At 35.6% G+C, this 25436-nt stretch overlaps 3 protein-coding genes and 1 long non-coding RNA gene across 4 annotated transcripts; 1 reads left to right on the forward strand and 3 right to left on the reverse strand.

Annotated features, from left to right (window-relative positions):
- Positions 1-500: 500 nt before the first annotated feature.
- On the reverse strand, positions 501-4960 carry LOC125478143. The gene is made up of 3 exons (XM_048585928.1): positions 4145-4960; positions 3877-4060; positions 501-3738 (listed from the first exon to the last, which is right to left on the reverse strand). The coding sequence occupies exons 1-3, from the start codon at positions 4958-4960 to the stop codon at positions 665-667; spliced, it is 4074 nt and encodes a 1357-aa protein (XP_048441885.1). The 3' UTR covers positions 501-664.
- A 2003-nt stretch (positions 4961-6963) lies between these two features.
- LOC125478000 lies at positions 6964-10353 on the reverse strand. Its single transcript, XR_007258833.1, has 5 exons — positions 10122-10353; positions 9418-9479; positions 8714-8775; positions 7960-8022; positions 6964-7132 (listed from the first exon to the last, which is right to left on the reverse strand). It is a non-coding gene; the product is annotated as an uncharacterized LOC125478000 (long non-coding RNA).
- Positions 10354-10754: 401 nt separating this feature from the next.
- On the forward strand, positions 10755-14872 carry LOC103931507 (PRA1 family protein H). Its single transcript, XM_018643573.2, has 4 exons — positions 10755-11299; positions 12570-12706; positions 13881-13952; positions 14392-14872. The coding sequence occupies exons 1-4, from the start codon at positions 10890-10892 to the stop codon at positions 14460-14462; spliced, it is 690 nt and encodes a 229-aa protein (XP_018499089.1). The 5' UTR covers positions 10755-10889; the 3' UTR covers positions 14463-14872.
- Positions 14873-15326: 454 nt separating this feature from the next.
- Positions 15327-24634, reverse strand: LOC103947590 (germinal center kinase 1). Its single transcript, XM_009358506.3, has 21 exons — positions 24348-24634; positions 23718-23967; positions 23142-23198; positions 22235-22262; positions 22026-22148; positions 21230-21341; positions 20972-21009; positions 20796-20849; positions 20531-20599; positions 20339-20455; positions 20141-20209; positions 19367-19446; positions 18986-19111; positions 18652-18916; positions 18129-18221; positions 17860-18027; positions 17226-17350; positions 16972-17104; positions 16323-16447; positions 16026-16211; positions 15327-15630 (listed from the first exon to the last, which is right to left on the reverse strand). Exons 2-21 carry the CDS (start codon positions 23810-23812, stop codon positions 15612-15614), a joined length of 2082 nt encoding a protein of 693 aa, XP_009356781.1. The 5' UTR covers positions 23813-23967; positions 24348-24634; the 3' UTR covers positions 15327-15611.
- Between the last annotated feature and the right edge of the window lie 802 nt (positions 24635-25436).

Genomic DNA, 25436 nt, shown 5'->3' on the forward strand with positions numbered 1-25436 from the left:
TAATAACTTGTGGAAAAACTGATGGTTAATTAGTGCAATTCACAGTTAACTTGGGGCGTTGAGTATTTATAATTTATCGAAAGACCAACTGAAAATCAAATTGTATGCAAGTGTGATACCAAGTTTGGAGGTGAGGTATGAAATCTAGAAGATGACTGCTCCTAATTGGAAGCAATAAATTGAAGTTGTTGACGTGGATACTCTCTCACACGCAGCAATGTCTATTACGGTGTTCTCAAGCACGTGCGAAAGACACTTTTTAAATCACGGCATGCTACATGCAACTTACACATTTTAGATGTATTTATATGCGAGGATTGGTTCAAAGTATAGAAACATAAAATAAAGGCGATTATCATATCTAATAATACAGGCGGAATCTAAAGTATTTTGTCTAGAATATGTAAAAAAAAAAAGTAATAAATAACAGAGAAGATCCTTATAATTTAGTTGCAACTAAAAGTTAAATAAAAAGTATAAAAACAATCCAAGAAATTTAATTGACCTTGATGCACATGACACCAAAAAATATAATGAACTCATATCATTCCGTACTGTTGAAAATTTAATGCGTTTGGTTAAAATCAAATATTAGCATTATTTGTAATTGAAGTGCATTAAAAGTTGAAAAAGGGAATTAAACATTAAAAGAAAGAATGTAACCTTATGTTGAATTCGAGGGAAGCAAAATATCTTTGTACACAACATTTCTTGTGAAGACTCCTTCGTTACCGTGTAACTCTCCTTTCTTTACCAAGACTTTTGTTGTAGACGCTGAAACTCCTCTTGATAAAGCCACGTACAATTGTCCATGACTGAATACGTGATCTGGTAGATAAATACCCACATTTGGTATTGTCTGCCCTTGTGATTTATTTATAGTTAGTGCAAAACTCAATTTCACTGGAAACTGTTTTCTCATCATTTCGAATGGGAGTCCTGCACTTTCTGTGGTCTTTAAAGAGATTCTTGGTAAAAACACTCTAGTTCCAGCAAATTGTCCAGATAAGATTTCGGCATCAATTAGATTATTGTAAGCTCCATGGCACGCCGGTCTTGTACCATTGCACAACCCCATCTTCGGATCGATATTTCTCAAAAGCATTATCGGGGCACCTTTTTTCAAAGTTAACTGATGAGGGGGCATTCCACCAGGTGAGATTGAATTCAAGAATTCTTGTTGATACAAATTTCTCACATCGTCCTCAACTGAATCGAAAGAGTATAAGATATGTTCAATCCCCGAAAATTTATCGATGATCATTTTATTGATTTTGTCAGCATCCTCATTTTTTGGTGTTATAATTGCTCTTTCCACCAAGTATCTTGCATCACATACATGACATTCCAAATCGGGGAAAACTTCATTAACCAATTGGACAATGGATTCTTCACCATTCCATGGAATAACCATAGATGATGGTAATTGCATCATGTCGTCTATCATAGTTTCTTGTTCCCCATTACCAACATGAAGTAAGAACTCTGAAAAGTCTTGATCATTGATGGATCTCATGTTATGCCTAAGACGAATGATTTTCACGTGTTCCCAAAATGAAGCATTAATCATACTTGCTTGCATCAATTCAGATCTTGTACCTTTTGGAACAACTGGAAGAACTTGTCGAAAATCTCCTCCAAAGATTATGACCTTTCCTCCATATGGTAGGTCAACGCCCATTATATCTTTGAACGTTCGATCGAGAGCCTCAAATGCAAACCTGTGTGCCATTGGTGCTTCATCCCAAACAACAGCTGATGTTTTTCTTATCAATTCTGCCAAATCTGACTGGATACTAATAGAACATGTGGAAGATGCATCTGGACTGAGGGGAATTTTAAATCTAGAGTGTGCTGTCCTTCCACCTGGTAATATGGTTGCTGCAATTCCAGATGTTGCTGTTGCCAATATAATATGACCCTTACTCCTTAAGGTTGCTAACAAAACACGATATAAGTATGTCTTTCCTGTCCCTCCGGGACCATCCACAAAAAATATGGCATTGTCTCGTTGTTCAATAGCAGACACAATCGAGTTATACGCTGCCATTTGGTCTTCATTTAGATTTTGTACCGCATTGAGGTCTGCTTCAGAGATGTCAAGTGAAACTTCATCTTGTATTATCCTTGGAATTGTGTTGTCTCTAACACAATCTTGTGTTATTTGTGGTAAATCGTAATCAGATACAGACTTACTATGTTGCACTAATAGTCCGTTCAAGTCTTGCAAAAGCTTGTTCAAGATAGAAGTATTATTTGTGGTACTTGAAACAGAATAATCTTCCACCATAAATGAATGAAATTCATCCCATAATCTTCTTACTCCATGTGGCTCACAATAAACTAAGATGGTAACAAACAACCTTCGCAAAGCTGACGGCATGCGAATGTTAGTGGCTTCACAGAGACACTGTCTAATGCTATCATCATCTTCTAGCAAACCTCGTTGTTCCACTGCCTTCTTAAATGTTGGTTGTACAATGTCATTGACTGTTCTTAAGTTCTCAAATGATGTTGGTCCTCTAACATGATTAAGAAGGATGCGTAAGTAGAATTTTTCACCCTCATTCGGCGAGACTGCATATATCCGGCCAATAACTTTATGGTTATTCATCCTCTCACTCCAGAGTTTATCTCTTTGACTCCATTTGAACCGTTCAGGGAATTCCCGGTATAAGTATTGTCTTGCTTCCGGGCAAGTGGTATTCTTGGTAAAAAACTCTGTCAGCATAGTCATCGAGTTAGTGTCATCTGCCAAAATATCTGCTACTCTTTGGTGAGGGTAAAAATGAATAGTTTGTCCTTCAGGAAGATGAATTTGTAATCGTTCCACCGATGGATAAAGTCGATTAGTTACAAATTTGAATATTCTCCATAAAGCTTCAGGTGCACAAACCCATCTTGCATCAACAAACTGCTTTATTTCATCTTGAATAGGTTCATGATGGACTTCAAAAGCTACTCGGTCGGGACCTTTGTAAACATATTTGTACAGATACTTAACACTCTTAATGCTGCAACAAATCTCAACATTAATATGACAATCATATCTGAGGAGTAGCCATGAGTTGTACGGAATGACCCACCGATTATCCACCATTATACGTGCATTATGATCTAATGGGATTGGATCATGATTGTCTCTTCTACGATAGACTGGATAAGAATCATTTCCTTGAACTGTAGTTGGTGCAAATGGCTTAGGATAATTTCGTTTACAGCTACCACGTTTCATACAGGGTGATCGTGAATTGTGTATTCCACATGGACCATGTATCATATGCCTTAAGACGGCACCATACAATTCAGGCTCTTCATTTGGATTTGGTATTTCAGCCCGTACCACCTGATCATAATCATCTGGACTATTAAGCTTATCATTTTCTTCTAACATGAGAAGCATGTGAACATGGGGGAGACCGCGCTTTTGAAACTCAATGACATATACATATGCAAGAACTTTGCCTAAAACACCTTTTTTTATAACATCATTCTTCAACTCTTCAAATTTTGCACGAAAAACCCTTGTAAGCAAATCTGGTCGATCTTGTGGTGTTTGGCCAGGTAGTAGCTCATCACTTATTTCTTCCCAAGTTGGATTACATGTCATTGTTAGGAAAATGTCTGGTCTTCCATATTTTTGAACCAAAGTCATTGCATCTTGATACCTTTGATACATGTCTCGGGGACTACCAACAAAAGATGATGGTAATATAGTCCTACGACGACCGACGTCTCCTGTATTTGTTTTGTTATAAGTCGTTAATAAGTCTAAATATGTTTGTTTTGTTTCAACCCTTTAATAAGTCTCATTTAATGTGACAGAACATGAACTTAAAGAATATATGTTTTATTATAAACTGATTAGCTTCATACCTGCATTATTTTGTCCTGCAATTAATGAGTCTTGCAGTCCTCGATAAAATTCAGATCGAATTGTGTGTTGATTATTACGCATCCATCTAAGCTTTTGTGATTCGATCTTGACGTAGTTATCAACTACATATTGTTGCAATAGGCGGCCACCACGAAGTAGAAGCGATTCGTCATGTTGACGGATCTAAAATGATAAAATTCATTGTTCAACACAATATAAGTTTTAAAAATTAATATTGTATTCATAGAGATGAAGGTCTTAGGTTACCTGAAGAAGATACGAATAATAGTCACAACATGTCACTTTTCTGCTGTTGTTATTTCGAGTATTCACATCCCATCCATATGTTCCATAAGGTAACAACAATGGATATTGTAAAGGGTCATAGTAGCCGACACAGTCTTTGATACTCTTAAGTTGACCATCTGTAGTTTGCACAACAATATCTCGACCTCTAATGTTTTCTGATCCTTCACCACCTACTATGATTGCAGCAACCTGAGATGCAGATGGTAAACAATATTGTCGTTGATTCGCGGGCTGCTCTTTGATAATCAATCTACAACTTTGCAAATCTTGACGTTGCGCAAGGTGGTGAAATGTTTGCACAAATGGATTATATTGATTCAAGATTTGTTGGATTTTTTCAACCACACCTCTGTTTAGTGCTTCACTTTCTCTCATTCGATTGTCTATTTCATGAGCTGTGTCATATATATACATTTGTAGGAATCTCGGTCTACTATCTCTAATAGGCAAAAGACTTCCAATCTTATGATATATGGAACCTTGAGCACGAAATGTGTAAATACCACGTCTTCCAGTTGCTAGGTTTTCGTCAACATGAACTCCCATTGAAGTGAAGGCAAAAATGTGGTTGTAAGCTCGTATATTCTGCCTAAAATGTCTTCCCTCGGCAGATTGGTTGCAAAAAAGCTCAGTCATTTCAGGAGGGGACGGTGCCAATGGTAGAGCAAGCTTTCCACGTAAGCAACACATTTCAGATGTTTCATGAGAGAACAAACGGGCATGACAATCTGGACATGTGGTTGGATTTGGCATGTGAAATCTTGGGATTTCCATGTTTTCATTAAAGTTTCTAGCACAATTATGAATTGGCCTTCTTCCCATAGTATGATGTCGAGGTGGTACGTCCTCGTTAGGCTGGATCTCATTTTCATTAATGAGATTAAAAGCATCTACTTAAAAAGGAAACATTAAAGGTGTTTCATGATTTAGAGAGCATAGTTGAAATTGTAGGTATTAATATTCAAAAGCTGATACCTTCATTGATGATGGGCAGATAACAATGACTCATTGGAGTATTCGAACTGAACGATTGCGCTGCTGTATTTTCTGTTATAATCAAATGAAATGGAAGTAAGGTAATAAGTAGTGTTTACAGTAATGATGATATTGATGTTTATCTTTTTCAAAGTTGTACTATGGTAGTTTGTGCGATTACCATTATTAGTGAAACTTTGTATTAGTCCATCCCGAGGCAAGCGTGTCCTATTGGATCGGGCAATTTGCCTTATATGAGTTAAGCGCATTGTTCTTGGAACTTGATTGCTGCTGCCTTCTCCAAACGGCACTATGTTTAGTCGTTCGACATGATTGCTACTGCCTTCATCGAATTGCCCTATGTTAGGGTGTTGAACTTGATCTAGGTCACCACCAAATAGCATTATGTTTGAGCGTTGAATTTGTTGAACACGATAATTGGATCGTCGTCGTGCTAAATATTCGTGTCTTTGGCTTGAACTCATTGAATTCCGCCTCATACGTTGTTGATCCCGCCATTGCTCTCGTTGGCTTTGTCTCTCATCAGTAACATATGCATTTTGTTGCTCTAAACCAAGAAACGTAATGGTGCACGAAAAATATTAGTAAGCATAGAATATTATTTAAGTACCTACATACGTATTTTTTTTCCTTTTGTTTTTGTAATTGAATCATTGGTATACATTACGTTTTTTTTTTATTTTCGTTTGATTGAGACTGCCTAGGTCACATAATAAGTGGCAGAGGAAGAAGAAAACAAAGAAAAAGTGAATGTTTTGTATTTTGAGCTATTTTCTCTTTAAAGTCTGTAGATTTTAGTGATCAGAAAAGCAAAAACTGTGGATTGTTTTGGATGACAGACCTTGGATGAATAGTATTGTTTATTTTAATTGATCACAGAAAAGAAAAACTCATTTTTTTTTGGATGAGAGTGGTTTTCTTCTTGCCGTTTTCGGATGAAATGAATGCAACGCCAATATCTCTGAATCTAGGGTTTACTAAAATTTAGTGAATTTCATGCACTGAATCATTGATTTATGATTTCATTTCTCTGATTTGGGTTGTGCTTTTTGCTTCCTTTGATTTTGCATCTGTATAATTATGTGCTGCATGTTTTTGTTTAACTTCACAATTTTTTCCATTTAGTATCGATGTACTATATCTTTATGTGATGTTATTTTTATATTTTTCCCTTGACTATTATAGTTGAACTGTTATTCCAAGTTTACATAATATTCCTTTCCTTATTTGTTTATTTTTTTTTTTTATTTTTATTTATTTTTTTATTTTTCTTGTTTGGAGTACTTGTTAAAACGTTGGTCACTATGGTAAATATATACAATCCAAATGTTGAAATTATTATAGACATAACAGAATTATTAAATGGATGTTTGCATTGATAGTACAAAAAGGCAATGACAACTTAGAATCACTGATTTGTTCAATCTTAATATATTTGTCTTAATAATTTGTACAAAAATGTTAATACAACGTACGAATTGAATAGAGACAAAAAAATAAGAAATCATAGTTACCCGCAGATGTCGGTCCTATGTTTTCTTGGTTTACTTCCGTTTGATTTTGGACTATATTGATTGAGTTCAAGCGGGTTTGATAATTGGCACGTCGTCGTATTGAAATTCGAGCCCGCTGTGATGAATTCATAGATTGTCGTCTTTGTCTTTGTTGATTGCTCCTATGATTTTGCCTTTGTTGATTACTCCTACGATACCTTGGGTCTGACCGTTGAAAATTGTGAACATTTGTTTGTCCAAAGTCAACTTCTTCATTGCTAACCTACATTGAGAAATTGCTAAACATAATGAATTTTATTTTATTTTTGAAAAAGAAGAAAAAATATATCATATGTACAAAAGAGGAATAATGCAGATAAGGTAACAACCTCTGACATATCGCTTCTATCAATTCCCTCCATACTTGATATGTTGTAGTCCTCCAAAAATCTTAAAACTGAAATTTCAATTTGATGATTCTTAATAAAGGTAAAATTGAAGAAAAATATGAAAACATAAAAAAAAAAAAATTAAGCTTACATCCATTATATATAGTTGAACCATAAATCATAAGGCAAAGGGAAAATACCCTCTCTCTCTCTCTCTCTCTCTCTCTCTCTCTCTCTCTTCGTTTTTAAAAGGCCATCGGCTGCATTGCCTTCCTGAGGGCCTAATGGATGACCATTCTTGTCATCCCTTTCTATTTCATCTCTGGCAGGGAAAGTAGCCTATATATCATTTTATAAGATATTAGTATCTCCTCCTAGAATGGATAGAAATTTGTTGGAGACATCCTAATCCGTCTAAATTAGTTGGACCATATGCATATGTTAGTATAATGTATCAGATACTTTTTTTTAATATAGATATTAATATTTTCTCCTAAAATGGAGGAGAAGTTATTCCGTTCTTGTTGTTTTATTTGTTTTTTTTCCCCAACATAACAAATTTGAATTTCTCTGTTTAATATCTCTCTCCTAAAATAGAAAGCAGTTATTCACCTTGTGGCCTTTTTTTCACTTCTTTTATGCTAGGTTATACAAAGTAATTCTATGTTGTATCATTCACTTTTGAGAGGCTTTACTAAAAAACAAAGAACAACAATTAAGTATTTTATATTTCTTATGAGCAATCACATAAATTCCAAGTTATTCAATACATTCATAAAATAACATGAAACACATTTGACATTTAGATCATACAAAACTGAAACCTCAGAATATGCGAAAAGAATTATCACTTTCTTACATAATAGGCTGAAAAGAGTAACTCTGAATTACTTACCTCTATTACGAAAATGTTACAATGGCAGAGAAAAAGGCCCCAAAAAATGAAGACCCACAACTCCTGGAAAAAAAAATAAAACCAAATGACACGCATAAAAAAGGAACTCACAAACAAAACCCATGTAAACACAGAGAACGAATCCAAAAGAGAACCCAAGACATGAAGAAAGTTAGAAAACTCTCATAATTAAAATAAAAAAAGTTGAATAGCTCATTACCATTAATAAAATCAATAACCAAATAACAAAATTTTGCATTCTTTAATTTGTTCGAAATTAATTTCATCTTCGTCTTCTTTCAAATCTGATAAAATCCCCAAAGCACAAAAAAAAGTAGCTAACTATTTTTTATACCCTGTAAACAACGATATGCATCTTAACCCATTTAACATATTCATAAAATAACATCAAACACATTTATGCATCAGACCATATAGAAGTGAAGTCTCACAACATTCATAATTCCCCTGTTTTCATAAATTAACCACAAAACAGGAGAAAATAATTAGTCTTTGTTCTTGGAATTTTTTCATAAGTGGTAGAAACAAATTTGAAACACCCAAATTAGAAAATATGAAACGAAAACATGAAATGATTTCCGCAGGACCTTTTCTCTGCAAAACCTACAAACCACGTTTACTTCATTTACATAATCAGGAAAAAAAAAAAATTAATTATATTAACTAATCTGGGTTAAAATCACACCTCAGGCTGCAAGTAGAATCAAAACCTTGGAATTTCAAATTCACTGACCTTAAACACACAGGTCTTCGCAGGCTCCAAAGAACAGTCACAAACTCGAAAAACCCAATCTCCTGAAATCGAAAACAAAACCAAATTAACCATCATCACCTATAATCCGAAGCTACAAAACAAAATTCCCAAAATCACAACCAAAAAATTTGAACAAAAAACCCATTTAAAATCCAAATTTACACTCGCAAGCACATTACATTCAAAGCAGACAATTACCCAAAGAAATTAATTTCATCTTTGTCTTCTTTCAAATCTGATAAAATCCCCAAAGCACAAAAAAAAGTAGCTAACTATTTTTTATACCCTGTAAACAACGATATGCATCTTAACCCATTTAACATATTCATAAAATAACATCAAACACATTTATGCATCAGACCATATAGAAGTGAAGTCTCACAACATTCATAATTCCCCTGTTTTCATAAATTAACCACAAAACAGGAGAAAATAATTAGTCTTTGTTCTTGGAATTTTTTCATAAGTGGTAGAAACAAATTTGAAACACCCAAATTAGAAAATATGAAACGAAAACATGAAATGATTTCCGCAGGACCTTTTCTCTGCAAAACCTACAAACCACGTTTACTTCATTTACATAATCAGGAAAAAAAAAAATTAATTATATTAACTAATCTGGGTTAAAATCACACCTCAGGCTGCAAGTAGAATCAAAACCTTGGAATTTCAAATTCACTGACCTTAAACACACAGGTCTTCGCAGGCTCCAAAGAACAGTCACAAACTCGAAAAACCCAATCTCCTGAAATCGAAAACAAAACCAAATTAACCATCATCACCTATAATCCGAAGCTACAAAACAAAATTCCCAAAATCACAACCAAAAAATTTGAACAAAAAACCCATTTAAAATCCAAATTTACACTCGCAAGCACATTACATTCAAAGCAGACAATTACCCAAAGAAATTAATTTCATCTTTGTCTTCTTTCAAATCTGATAAAATCCCCAAAGCACAAAAAAAAGTAGCTAACTATTTTTTATACCCTGTAAACAACGATATGCATCTTAACCCATTTAACATATTCATAAAATAACATCAAACACATTTATGCATCAGACCATATAGAAGTGAAGTCTCACAACATTCATAATTCCCCTGTTTTCATAAATTAACCACAAAACAGGAGAAAATAATTAGTCTTTGTTCTTGGAATTTTTTCATAAGTGGTAGAAACAAATTTGAAACACCCAAATTAGAAAATATGAAACGAAAACATGAAATGATTTCCGCAGGACCTTTTCTCTGCAAAACCTACAAACCACGTTTACTTCATTTACATAATCAGGAAAAAAAAAAATTAATTATATTAACTAATCTGGGTTAAAATCACACCTCAGGCTGCAAGTAGAATCAAAACCTTGGAATTTCAAATTCACTGACCTTAAACACACAGGTCTTCGCAGGCTCCAAAGAACAGTCACAAACTCGAAAAACCCAATCTCCTGAAATCGAAAACAAAACCAAATTAACCATCATCACCTATAATCCGAAGCTACAAAACAAAATTCCCAAAATCACAACCAAAAAATTTGAACAAAAAACCCATTTAAAATCCAAATTTACACTCGCAAGCACATTACATTCAAAGCAGACAATTACCCAAAGAAATTAATTTCATCTTTGTCTTCTTTCAAATCTGATAGACGTGGGTGGGTTGGTTTCCTTGTATGGAAACTGCTATGCAGTTTGAAAATTAAACGTGCTAATCCTGAAGATTTTTCTCCACACGTTGGTTGTTCTCTCTCCTAAAATGGAGGAGTTATCTATCTAAAATGGAGGAGTTATCTGTTTCTTTTTTTTTTTCTTTTTCTGTTAATAAAACAAATTTTATATTTTTGTATTCTGACAAAAATGTCCATGAGTTTTTTAATGTATTATACTGTGTTGGTTTTTGTTTTTTTTTGTTTGAGGGTTATTTTAGTCTAGATTTTTTTGGTGAAGCCTTGAGACACCAAAGTTGATTGCTGGCTTTCTAATATTAAAGATTTCACACTCTTTGTATATCCCTACGCAGTACGACCAATATAATTCTGGGAAATACTTTTATCTTCTCAACGAGAGAAAACCAACATAACATCATCAACACAAAAATCCCAAAATCCAAAGGCAAACCAAAAAGTTGCAGGCAGGACTCGGGAGGGAATTACCATGGTATTCACCTCCAACCCCTTATCTCTCAGCGTCCCCGACCCTTTCTTCGAGTCATGGCTCCGCGACAATGGCTACCCAGAAATCATCGACCAGCACACCTCCACCGCCATCACCACCTCTTCCGCCGCCACCGCTGACGCAGCCTCTATCACAAACGGCTTCTTCATCTCACTCTTCTCTCGCATTTTCACCCTTTTCTCTCTCTTCACCATTAACCCCTTCTCCAAGCTCACCAACGACGACCTTGCCGCCCAGACGCCGCCGTGGACCACCGCCTTTTTTGGGTCCTCCGAATCCTACTCTTTCCCTCTCTCTGTTTCGCAGGCTCGCATGAGGGTCCAGGAGAATGTCAAGCGCTATGCTAGAAATTATGCTACTTTGTTCGTGCTCTTCTTTGCTTGCTCTTTGTATGCTCTCTCTCTCTCTCTCTCTCTCTCTCTCTCTCTCTCTCTCTCTCTCTCTCTGTATGTAATTCAGTATATGTATGTATTTTGATCCTTGGGTGAGTTTAGAGAATTGGGTTCTGTTTGTATTCAAGGTGGTTGTGGAATTTCTGGGAATTGGATGATACAAAAAAGCAAGACTTTGGAGAATAATTGAGCTCTAGATTACATGGGTTCTGTGTTTTTTTGTCTTTGTTACTACCCTCTTTGTTTAAAGATTGTAAATGGTAAGGGGGTGTTTTGAGAACTGGTTTTTGTATATACTGTGTGAAAGTTTTGGGAATTGATTGGTTAAAAGGAGGAACGGTCCTTTCTCTTTCTCGTTGGTTCATGATTGCTAGTGAGTTTTGAGAATTGGGTTTTGGTTTGTGTTGGAGAAAAAGAAGTGATAGAATGGAAACCAAAAAGACAATAAAAAAAGAATTTTGAGGAAGCTAACGTAAGTACTCGATTTGTTGTTTTCCTGTCCTGGTTTCATATCAATGCCTTTTTCTTTTTAGGTTCTAGTTAGAATTTTAAAATCTGGCTCTCTATTTAATTTGTTCCAAGAACTTAAGCAAATGGAAGCAAATTGAAAATGTTGACACCTGTTGTCTTATGATGCGCTTTGCCTTCTAATAGGCGATATTTGCAATTCTAAATCTGCTGAGAAATTTGAGTTGCAAGCTTCTTTGTTGTGTAGACCTATAATAATCTAATAATCAAATTTCAAATCGTTAGTTGTTTTTCCTTGGCCCAAGTAACTTTACTATGTATGTAGTTTTGGTCTTGGCTATGTTGAAAGGTTGGGTTTTGTTTATAAAAATTCAAGAAACTAGCACCACTTGGAATGATTTGAGTGGTTTAGACTGTTAAGTAGGTGTTGCCAAGCAACGCATTTACTCCCATATGAACATCCTCCTCGTTGGTCTTTTGGTGGAGGGAATGTAATCTCATTCAATCTTCACTTTGCCAGTGAAGGGGAGATGAAAGGTAAAGCTACAGCTGTGCTCCTTTTCATAATTCATCTTAATGCTAGAGGGTGAAAGGGCGTGGGCAAGATAGGCTTAATTGTGTCCTGTATGATGAGTCTGATCCTGTTGGGGGTCCTGTTAAATAAAATAAGTAATGTATTACTCTTTCCTTTGTCTGTACATTTTAGCTTTTCCTCTTTGGCAGGTTGTGGTTTAATAACTGTCAGTGTTTTTCCCCTCATCCTATCTGATATTTTTGTGTATATTTTATTTGATTACAGATATCAGATGCCACTGGCTCTTGTTGGATTGATATCTTGTTTGGCACTATGGGATGTTTTTAAGTTCTGTAGTGAAAGGTGGGGACTGGACCAATACCCAATAGTTCGGCAGTGCTTAATTCGTTTTGCTCAATGTGGTGAGTTGTTGACCCTGTGTTTGGGCAGTAGCAGTATTCTCTTGTGCATTTGTTCTGTTTACTTAGCATTCTCTTCTACATAAGTAAGGATTGAGCTTGTTACTAGTCGAAAATGCCACGAACTTCTTGAGTTTTCCAAGTTAATTCCTTTTTCACCCTTCTTTAGATCTTGTTATGCGTGTATAATATACATAGTAACGTAGACAATGCAAAATGGCGAAAACTCCATTTAACATTTGTGGTGTTATGTTGTTTGTTGCACTTAGAATGGTGTACATGTGAGCAAGTAAAAAATTATCAAGGTATCCTTTAATTTGGGGAACTCTTAAATGGGGTAAATGTTTTGCATTTAGCTTGATATTGGTTTACAATAAAAATTAAAGAGTATATAAAGAGGTTCATACTCTGTCATGGACGAAGACTCTGTGGAGTTCTAATGATCTATAAACTGCATAAACTGCTAAGCAGGAGCTCCTAAGTGGAGATAATCTTAGCAGTTTATATATATATATATATATATATATGTATTTTAATATTCATGTCCGCATGTTTGCTCTACCATACAAGACTCCTAGGAACCTTAAAAGTGTGACAGAGTCTCCAATGCTATGGTTTTTTTTTTGGGATTTTCCATGGGCTCAGACGTTCCTCTCTGTGAGTTACGACGATGTGTTCTATCTTCTCTGTTCTGTACTTAACCTAGGCTTTGTACATACAAGGATAGCACTATGGCCACTTTAGTTTTCGTTTTCTTGTGTTCAGAGATCTTTTCTGAGGTCTGAAGTCTGAAAGGTACAATCAGAGAAGCTGTACCCTGAATGGGGAGGGTAGGTTTCCATCCAGGGCCCTCTTGGCCTTTTTAACTTAGTAGTTTGCTCAAGGATTGTCTACCTTGAGAGATTATCACATCATGTATTTCTAGGAGCTCCAAATTTTGCACTATCTCTTACTTTTTGGGTGGCCGGAAGTTTTTGTTTAGTAATTTTTACTCTCATTTGCTTTCTCCCGAACATTTCTTGTATTTATCATCCTCTAGCTGTGTAGTTCCCTCCCCCCCTCTTTCTCGCTTCCATAATTTATCAATCATATCAACTCCGATGCAAGCTATTCATAGTTTTTATAAAATAGCATCTAGAGTTGCTTTGTTAACATTGATTTGAATTTATGTTTGCAGTAGCTGCGGTTATTCTGATATGTTCAAATGTTCAAATGGCTATCTTCTGTGCTCTTACTGTCAGTTATGCAGGTGTGTTTTTGATATTCTTTGCATATTATATATATATGGAGAAGAATTATGCACAATTCTTTTAGTCAGGTTCTTTTGGTTTACTAAAGTAAGATAAGTTAATTATTGAATACAACAATGCAAACTCACTAAATAAATCATGTAGTATATCGTATTCGCAAAAATCCTTTCGAGAAAAAGGAATATAATGTATGACTGTAACCTGTAATCTTGACGGGTTTCAAAGTTAACTTTATCTTTATGAGAGAAAGCTTGATAAACTTCTACACCTCTCAAAACAAGTTGATTCTCGCTATTTTTAGCTAATCTTTTGTTCTAGTTATACTACTTTACGTTCTAGTTAAACTACTTTACGGTTGTCAAAAACAAATTCTGTTTATATTTCTAGACGTCTCTTTTCTTGCGTATGGAATTTTGTATGGATTTGAACCTATTGCAGGCATGATTCTGCATGCTGGATTTCGGAAGCTGACTAGTGCAAAGCAAGCTCCTCGTGGTCGATCCAAATAGGCAGGTGGTGTTGCAGTTTAAGCGGAAGGATTCGCTTAACTTCACGCTTGAGGAATCTTTTACGCACAAGAGCAGTTGCATTTTGGATGCATCAATAGTTTCAAACACTGGAGCTATATCAGCTTCAATCTCATCATGTTCCAACCCCCATATATAAATTCGATTGACCTTTTGGTTTTATATAAAGGGTAATGCTATCCACACACTTTTACTTCTCACACACTCCTCATAATTTTCGGTCGTCGATTGAACGAATTGAAGATCATCACGGCCGTAATTAATAAGGGTGTGTGAGAAGGTAAAAATGGGTGTGTGAATGGCACTACGGCTTAGCCTCACTCTATACATAGCGTTGAGTTTTTCAATTAATGTTCAAATTGTTGTTTGGCTTAACAGAATTGGTTTTGGGATTCTCGTGTTTCATTTATCGTTTTTGTAAGTTTGGTTGAAACTTTTATTATTTACATTAAGGGGAGAGGTTAGATTTAGCCTCACAATGGACTAGGAATGAGTTCAAATTTGCTCTTGACGAGAATCGAACCTAACACTTAAGAAAACTATCACTAGACCGTAGTATTACTAGATCGTAGTATTAAGTAGCAAAAGCATTGCTTTTGATTAAACTTCTTATTTAATTTCTTTAATCTAGATCTTGATCTGTCTATCAATTAATTTATACTACTACAATAATTAAAGGGGGAAGTTTTAAATTGTGGACGCATGAATAAATATCCAAAATTCTATCCACTAATATTGAATCACGTACAATTTCTTGTCATTTTAGAATATCAGACATCTGTGATTTCATTATCCAAACATAGTGTTATAATTTCTACCATACCAAAATGAACTATCGGGGAAAGGTTAAACCACAATTAATAATATAATTATTGATAAATATTAACCAATTTTGGTAATATTACAATGATAAAACAATTGCAAACCCCTAATTATACGCAATGCTGGCTACTCGGAAACAAAAATGTTAATTAAAAAAAAAAAAAAATCATGGCAGATGAAAAAGGCACAATTTCTTACAATGATATTGATATGTACATCAAATCAGAATAATGCAAAAACATGAATCACACTACAAAAATAAATATCCATTCGCCACTCGAACCTCTTTCAAACCGGGTTGAGATCGCGTTAAGCTTGCCCTTGCCATCTGCATCAAACATTTAATTACATCATTACATATTTGTATTGAAGGAAACTTACAGAGAAAACAGCTTCCTCTTTCTAAACTAGACGAAAACTTCTCATTCCAAATGATGCTTCGGATCGTTTTGCGAAAATCACATCAAATATTGAGGACCCTTTCAATTGAGAAGTGTTATTGGCACTCCAAAAATCTCATTCTACACTTCTTACAAGGGTATTTTTCTTTCCTAATATAGAAAGTTTGGAGTGCAGAATGAGATTTTTGGAGTGCTAATAACAATTCCCTTTCAATTCTTTATAAACTAAAATTCATGGGAAACATTTCGCTTATGTTTCTGTTTACATTACAATAAGTATGTGATAAGAAAAGGAATATGAGAGATAAATAACTTGACTAACCTTGAAAGCAAAAATCTTGCGAGCGGGCTCATATTTGCGTGGGATTGGACCTCCTTGTTCTGCTGCCTTTTCTTGTTATCAGCTTCTGCTTTTTGTGTTTCTTCAGAAGCTGTCTTGCCCTTAGCAAAGATGCGAGCAGCCAGCTCCTGTAAGTCTTTCAATGAAGATTCCTTCGGACTTTGTGAACTGCAAAGGTTTTCTTCAATAAGTCCTCTAGACTAAATGCCACCATCCACCATTTTAAGTGGTCGGAAAGAATAGGACAATAAACAAAACAAAAAAGACAATTGGTGAAACCTTGATAATCGCTGAAGCAATTTGCTGACAAAAACTTCAGAAGATCCTGGCTTCAAGCTCTCCAACTTGACAAGCGAATTTACAACTGAACGCACAGCTGACCCTTCTGGATCATCAGCAATGGCCTATATATACACGAGAAAAATAAACAAGAAAGGCAAAGCACATGTCTGAAACGGTGAAACCATATACACTATGACTTCATTGGATATGCATGCACAAGTGAATGGGATAAAACAAACTAGCTTGAAACATATACACCACATCTTGAAGTTTATGCTTGATGTTTCTAGAATAGTTACAACCTAAAATCTTAAACATATGCGCACAACAAGCAATCTGTATCATGCATATGGACATTACATTCTTCCACAAATCTACTATACCTCCTGAAATAATGTGGTATCTCTAATCAGGGACACCTAACCCACGAGGGCCATGACACTAAAAAGCAACTTAAAAATATGCTGCATGGGGCTTCTAACTTATGACAAACGCCCAAGTTTGGGCAAAAATGATATCCTTAGCAGGCAAAAATAAGGAAAAAGAAGACAACAATAGTTCTTGCAGGTCAAGCAATAAGGCAAGATTTCCCCCCTTGACACCATATCAAGCCAAGAGTCCTATGAATATATCTGGGTGTGCTCACCTCTTTTAACGAAGGGATAAGCACTATCGATAGTGCTGCAGATGATGATATAACTTTTGCACTTTCTTCGTCATCACTTGCTTGGGGTGATCTTGGAAATGCCTTTCGGGCATCAAAGTATTCATGAGATTGTCTGAGGTAAAGAGAGTTCTTCTATAAATTAGAAATTTTCTACCCTCTCTGTATGTGTGTGTATGTGTGGGTGCAGGTGCAAAGATTAGATATACTAACAGCACTTTTTCCAGTAGATGTACCTGGAAGAATCAGAGCTACTTGTCATCTGCCCTCTTCTACTATCGTGCTCATCGTAGTTGATCTTGTTAAGTGCAGACCTATCTCTGGCATTTCCTTTCCTCCCTCCTTGAATCGCAGCCTTTGCCTGCGTAAACATTGTCAATCCAAAAAGAAGCTTCATTAGTTAAACACTCTGGACGCCAAGAGCACCTCAGCATTAGGTTTTGGTTTGCTGGTTTTACTTTCAACCTAAAATATGACAATAACCTAGGAAATTTCAGAAGGAAACCAGGAAATTCATATTTAGAACCAAAATATCAGGAGAATTTAGGGGATGAAAACCCTAGAAGTAGATTGGATCTAAGACATCATGGAATTTTGAAATCAACTGAAAGAACAATTAAAGGAAAAGGTCTTTCAGATTTGATATTGGAAGGTACAAAATGCAACTGAACAGTAAGTCAATCTATTTAGGTGACTCGTCAACAGTTAAAAGCCCAGCATGTTTTTGCAATTACTCCAACATGTTGCACTGAATTTTTTTACGCATGAAAACTTTCAATGTTTCAGCTAGCACTATTTTAATATGAGATTTATTGACAGATCAGATAGCTAACTGATATCAATTGAAATATCACATTGATCAAAAGGCACCTCTGCAAGATTAATGGCACTGTCTTCATTTGGGGCAGTTGACGTTTTCTCTTGAATTCCCAGCCTTGATTTTGGCGTTCCAGGAGAATCAGAATCATCATGTTGACCACGAAAAACAACAGTTCCACTGGATGAAGCATCTTCATAAGAAGCGTATGTCCCACTAGACTACAAAACAAAAGGAGCTAATCAAATAAAGGGGGCTAAATCAGAAAGACAAATTCAAACTCGAATACTTTGTATTCTTGTCCTATCTTACAGATTGTTACCAGAGAGTTTTGATGACGAAACTGAGTAGATGGTTGAGATCCTTTGGGAGTTCGTATAACAACAGTTCCTGACCCACTCGCAGTCAATTCATCCTGAAAATACACCTCAAATTGCTAAATATATAATAATGTAACATGGTACAAACAATCATGAATTCCAACTTTGAATCAGTAAACTAAAATTTTATGTGAACTAATAAAAGCACAACATTTTGCTTTTTCAGGCAAAAAATATTGGTTTGGTGAACTATATCCCCTGTTTAACTTTACTCCAGTAAAAGCAGACAGAATTCAAAAGTGAAAATTAAGTAATGGCAAACAGCCTTTACTACAGATAAGAGTTCAGTAAGACCACAAAAAATTTGAGACAGACAACCTTACAAATCTTTTTTTTATTTTGACAAAAAAAACCTTGTATAGCCCATTGATGAAATAAAAAATTATATTTAAAGGTGGCCACCGGGATGTCACTTGTATCAAACATGCATGCGAAAGAAAAAAGGAACGGGGGTGGGAGACTTACATCTTCAGGATTTGACTCATCATGATATGAATCTCTACCATCCCTAGAAAAATAATCTTCACGTGATTCTTGAAGAGCATTCCCAGACGCCGAGAACCGTCGGTTAGTATTCTCTGGGACTCTTCCAGAGGTAATCTGACTGCCTTCTGGCTTTTTCTCTCTTGCCTGCGGTGGTTTTAGTTTTGGAACACTTCTAACAGTACCTGTACCCTGTGCTCCAATACTGAAATCCCATCCAGCATTTTTTGTGGTCTTACCCTGGTCTCTGCAAATTAACACAACAGTTAAACCACACAACCTGCAAAGCACTAGTGATCAGCAATTTATAACTCACCTAGCCCGAACAGTTTCATCTATTATATTTCTAGTCACTTTCACAGTATCAGATATCTCCCCTCTAGCTGTAGGACCATTTCTAGGGCTGTCAGCATCTTCCTTGATAGGGTATTTTGGACGCTCTCTGTAAGGTAACAATAAAGCATGGCATCTTAGCTAAACCATGTTAATGAGCATTTATTGCCCACTCAAAACACAGACATGTAAATGCCAGAAAATGAAACAAAAGTGCAAGCTGAGGTGCAGTTGCGTATGTCTTAAGTTCTCTTATGCCTCGTATCTGTGGGCAGGCACAGACCAGGCATCATTGTGTTGCAGGTTCATTCTAGAAATAAAGTTGCATCATTAAAATTTCAGGCATAAAAGCAATATATCGCACCTTATTCTCTCCAGAAGTCGTGGACTCTTCCTTGCAGTCCGAATAAAACGGTGCTTTAGAAGTTCCTTGGCACTTGCACGCTTAGGTTAAAGACAACAACAACAAAAAAAGACCAATAAGAAAACTTCAAGAATTCATAATCAAGATAATGGATTGCAACCTGCTTCACTTCATATCAGCATAGATTTGAAATGCTACAAACAGAAACAAAGCATTGCACAGTCTACTTATTGAAGCACATATTCACAAAAAGCTATGCAAACACTATAAACAGTTGCAAATAAGTCCAAAGTAATGTATTAAAACCACAAAAAGTAGCCAAATACCTTAAATAAAATACAATCACTTCAATACTAACTCCCAATATAGGATTAAACGGGTTTCAAAAACCAGCAATGTACTATTATTTAATTATTGCTAAGAGAAAACAAAATAGAAGAATATGATAGTTCTCTTTAACAGAAAGATGAGCAGATGATAATAATAAAAAAAACCAATAAAATTCAACTCCTCTCACTTCTAAGTTTCAAAAATATATGCTATATTTTTGTTTGTTTGATAAATGCCTTTAGTCAAATTTTTTATGCAGGTTAATCATGTACATATTCTCCACTCGGTTTGAAAAAGGGCCAATTCCTGAATTTTCCTATGCATCTTGTTATAACCAAAATGATGCTGTCTAGTTTGTAATGATTTCCCTCCTTCAAATAGATCAAACCAAAAAACAAAAAGACAAAAACTATAGTTAAATATTCAGATGGTTTAAGTACTTACCTCAGCTGGTACCTTCTTCAAACAAAATGAAACAAATTCTTTCATAGGTCGAGAAAAATGCTCATCCAACTGCACAACAAACAAAAATAATGGTTCTTTTATGGTGTGAGTAATATCCAACTGAGAAGCATTTCATCTTTGAAAATTCATTTTCTAAGATAACTGTTATCAGTATACACTAGAGTATATTTAGAGAACCTGAGGTGGATTTTCTCGAGGTATAATGAAGAGAACTCTCATTGGGTGAAGATCAGCAAGTGGTGGTTCCCCTTTTGCCATCTCAATAGCAGTGATTCCCAGTGACCAGATATCTGCCTGCAAATTCAAAGGGTTAATGTGAGTCGTTCATCAAGGCTCAGTCTGATAGAGTGAGGTCTCCAACAGGTATACCTTCTCATTATATCCTTCAGAATTCTGGATTACTTCTGGAGCCATCCAGAATGGTGTTCCTACAAATGTCTGGGGTTGTTAAAAAAAATTAGTGCATTCTAGCTAGCATACAACATTTAAGATATTGCTTGTACATAATACAACATACAGTGAGCACAAAATAATATTTTTTTAGGTTAACCTAAAAAAAAACTATAAGTTAACCTAATCTTTCATCAGATCTGATTAACAACAAAGCAAATGAATTCAAGTTTAAACATTGCACCTTCCTCCTTGATATTGTCCTTGTAAGTTGTGCGGAAACACCAAAATCGGCCACCTGTCACAAGTCACAATTGTAACTTGGAAGACCAAGGGCTAATAAATTTAACACCACCCTTCAATGCGGATCCTACTTCTACTTTCTGTATAAATTAAAGGCTTTTGACCGTGAAGATATACCTTAACATCGCCATTTTCTGTCAATAAAATGTTTGCCGCTGCAAAAAATACAAACGTGTCATTAAAACAAGAGCTAGAACAAGAAAGTTGAAACTAACGAAACTAAATAAAGCTTCAAAATGATAAAGAGAGAGGAAAGAGGGAGGAGAAGGGGGGGGGGGGGGGGAGGGGGCGGTTGGGGGAGGAGGGAACATTTTCAAGCACAGATGATCCTCTGATAAGCATGCATAATTATGGTTGCAAACGAGGGCAGAATACCTTTAATATCTCTGTGAATTTTTCCTTCATTATGTAAATATTCAATTGCATGTAGCAAGTCACGAAGAATACATGCCATTGACATTTCATCCAGTGGAGGACCTGATTGGAGCTGCATAAACACAATTGTCTGATCATTCTGAAAGATGCATACATATGTGATTTTAACATCAGTTATCAATGCCACACATAGATGAATATGCACACACAAGACTTAACAGCATTAATACAGCTAAAGCATTGAACTTTCAACTCAGCGTTGAGAAATTGTCATCATAGTGTGTCAAAAATTTTAAAATGACACAGGTACACTGAGAAGGAACCCCACTTGCAGTTGCTCCTTGGTTATTTACAAATTTATTTGATTATGATAACTGATAAGAAATACCTTTTCTTTCAGTTAAGGATAAAGGGCTATTCAGTAATAGAATCTCCATCTTAAGAAAATGCGATTTGGATAAGAGATAACAGGCCAGTTTGCTCGTCTACTGTCTGCGGGCTCAAGTATTGTGTGACACTTAATACGCCTTGTAAACTATCAAGAATTGCGTATTAGCAAGAAATCAAGCTATAGTGGCCCCCCTTAATATCATCATTGGGTAAACTTACCTGATAAATAAAAGCAAACCCTAAGAGAGTTTATTAATTACATATCACCCAAACGAAATCTCATCATCTTGTAGAGGAACTATGATGATGATAGATGGCGATATAAAAGAGAGTTCTATAAGCCTTATAAATGAAAAAAATTTCATCTGACCACATTGATTATGTACAAACAACAGAAGTAACCTACTAGGTCAGCAACAGAGCCACCGGCCATGTACTCCATAATTATCCAAAGTTTTGTCTGGTGGAGATAGGAACCGTAGTACTCAGTAATATAAGGAGATCGACATTGTGACAAAACTGAAATTTCCTGGAACACATACAAACTCAATCAGAAAACAAATATTTGTGTAATCATAGTGACAATATCCTAGCTATAAAGATTATGATTGGCACCTTCTGAATATCCTCAATCTCATCCTCTCTGCAGAAAATATTAAGTAAAGCTTTATGAATATCGAATAGATAGGGGAAGCATGCTCTATGCTCGAAGGAGATTGATTAATAATAAGACTTGCAGAACAACAATGAATCACAACAACTATCCATGTCGTATTCCATTGCATAGAACTTTCTGATGAGGGCCATTAGCATGAATAAGGACAGAATACCTTCATTTAATTAAGTTAGTAACTAAGCAGCAGCGACCACTTACTATGTCCACAGTCATGCAGGACAATGCAGCATTCAGCAGGTTGAGGATCAGAGATGGTAGTCATCTAAATCATTCTTTCCAACAAAATACCATATGGTTATATTAGTTAAACTCTATAAGAACTATTACCTTTGGTCGGTAATATTGTCCCAGAATTCTAAGCCATTCACACTACAAATGATGAAATTGTCCCAGAAAAATTGCAGAGTCCTGATTAACTTATTATCGTAGTTAGTACCAGATACAAGTCACAACCAAGTTAGGCGATTCTCAAGTAATTGGGCCTATAATTATTTGATTGTCATGTAACAAGCTTATTTTTCTGTATGTAAAAATAGAATATCAATATTTTTTTTGTTTGTTTTCTGGTGGAAATCAACTTCTCTCTGGTGAGTGGAAATGTTGAAATCAACTTTACACCTTGCATTCACTAACTATATAGCCACCAATATAACCCTATGTGTGCTTTCTGAAATTTTGTATCCTGTCTTGAAATTTACCCACTAAAAGTAATGAAGGAAGAGTGGAAAGTTCCTATTATGGCAAAAGCCTGGAGTTACACGTAGTTCAAAGAAACAACAACCATATAACATTGAACAGAACAATAAAAAGAATTACATATAATTATATTGAAAGCAATATACTTACGATTCTTCCAAATCAATTACTTTAATTGCAACTTCCTTGTTAAGCTCCTTATCAAACCTGTAAGTTAGAAAAGGAATCAGAGGCCAGCAGCCATAATCAATCTTGCAGTATGCTGAACCAACCCCAACCACAATGACTGTAGGAATTAAAGTAAACCTGGCATACTTTAAACAGATTTCACTACAATCAATCACAACGTGTACATAAATATATGTGTGTGAGTGTGTGCGTGTGTGTGTGTGTGTGTGTGTGTGTAACAACTACGCATATTATGTGCAGCCATGTGCAAGTATTTGAAAGGGCCACAAAGTGAAACAAGTAATTGCAGAAATCCAGTGGCTGTAACATGTATAGTTTTTCCGCACAAAACTTTTAAGTACCTTCTGTAAGTCAGGTGTAATTTGAAGTTGTTCAATTAGACAGATGATGTGCCCAAACAAGTCATCATACGAAGGCTTGTTATACCAAGTTATACACTATGCATCTATAAACTAGAACTTAGATGATGTGCCCAAACAAGTCATCATATGAAGGCTTGTATACAAATAGACTATGAATCTATAAACTGGAACTTACGCTTTGTACACATCGCCAAACGATCCTCTTCCAATTAGCTCCAATGAACTAAATCTTGATCCTGCAGCCTCTGCCAAAGCTGCTGCATCATCCATTTTGGTGCACAAGTTGCTTCACCCCTTGCGCGCTTAGCCAGTAAACAACACTACAATATCACCAAATTCTTCCACACCCTAACTTCCAATTCACAACCCCAAATTCACCCAATAGCAGTTTATATGAAGCCAAATATTGGCTTCAAATATGAAATCTGAAACGGCATTAGCAAACACAAAACTAATCAGCCCATGCAAATGACACAAATCTACCGTATATTAACTGACCGAGAACAATTGAAAAAAAAAAAATTGATGACACAAAGAAATGGAAATGGCAAAACACAATGCAATGCAATGCAAGCTGTTGGACTCAAAGAAAAGCATATGGGTTTGCTGTAATTGCCCTTGTTAGGTAAAGTGGAATTCCCACATAGTGACAGCCCAACATAATGGCAAATTATAGAAAAACTCCACTCAATGAAAGCGAAATATAAACAACCCACTTGCGGCTTCCATCCGGGGTCCTTGAATTTCATCCAAATTTCAAATCTAAACGCAATTATTCACAGAAAGATTGAGATTTGGGACTTACCCTTTACACAAAATGCGATTTTGATACGAAATTGTATGCCCGAGAAGCTAATGTCCGTGGATTGAGGCCATGGACGGATCTCTTCCGCTTCCTATCTGTATCGGGCACTCTTTCTCCCTACCTCCTCCCTCTGCACAGAGGCTTTGGGAGCTTCAAAGGAATCGAAGAGAAAGTGTTTTGGGTTTAATTTTCTTTTTATATTATCTTTTTAAATAATTGAGTCCTAATTTCATAGTGGTTTTTTTACCTTCTCTGTAAATTTTCCATTCCAGAAAGCATTAATTTGGATTTTGATCCGGTTCTTGGAACAACCCGCCAACACATTTACAAGTTCAGCAAAACTTGGCAATATACATTACGGACCCAAAATGTACGTGTAGGTGTATAATTTGGTGTGCTTTTTTACATTTAAGTATTATTTTTTTTGGGAATATTTAGCTATATTAATGAGAAATTTAGAAATTAGCTACTTTAAAGAGCGCTTACTGAAATATAACCTAGTATTTTCAATTCTTATAAAACTAATCAAACTTTGATATTCAAAAGACTTAATTAGGGTCTAGGCTTAATTACACTTGGATTAAAACTCTATCTCTTCCTCAAAACATTTTGAATTCTGAACCTCGTTCCCTTTGTTGAACCACCTGGGTTCAAACACCACCGTATTACTCTATTATTTCTATTCAAAAGCAATTAAACTAAGAGATCAGTGCACCAATCACTTAGCCCAAGCAAGTGCCACTTTTTTCTTACCACAAACCTTGCAGTTAATGCCCTCCACCGCACAACAAGTTTCATGATTGTTATCCAAGTCATAATAGAGTAGTCATTGAGCGATGCATGAGTTTGGGAGAGGTATTTGAGACCTCGAGTGGTAAAATTCAATAATCGAAATGGAGATGAAGGGTTTGGAGAGGAGAAATACTAAAGTTTAGAGGGGAAGAGAAAGTTTTAGTCTTATAACAATAACATCAATTTTGGTTAATTTTATAAAAGTTGGAAAAAATTAGCCATATTTCAATATGTGGTCTTTAAAATGGCTATATTTTCAAACTTTCATTTTTTAAGTTGGCTTTCTCACTCATAAAG

Source organism: the organism of the source record quoted next, unplaced genomic scaffold (assembly GCF_019419815.1).
Source record: "Pyrus x bretschneideri cultivar Hongxiangsu unplaced genomic scaffold, Pyrus_bretschneideri_v1 Contig23, whole genome shotgun sequence".
Lineage (NCBI taxonomy): Eukaryota > Viridiplantae > Streptophyta > Magnoliopsida > Rosales > Rosaceae > Pyrus > Pyrus x bretschneideri.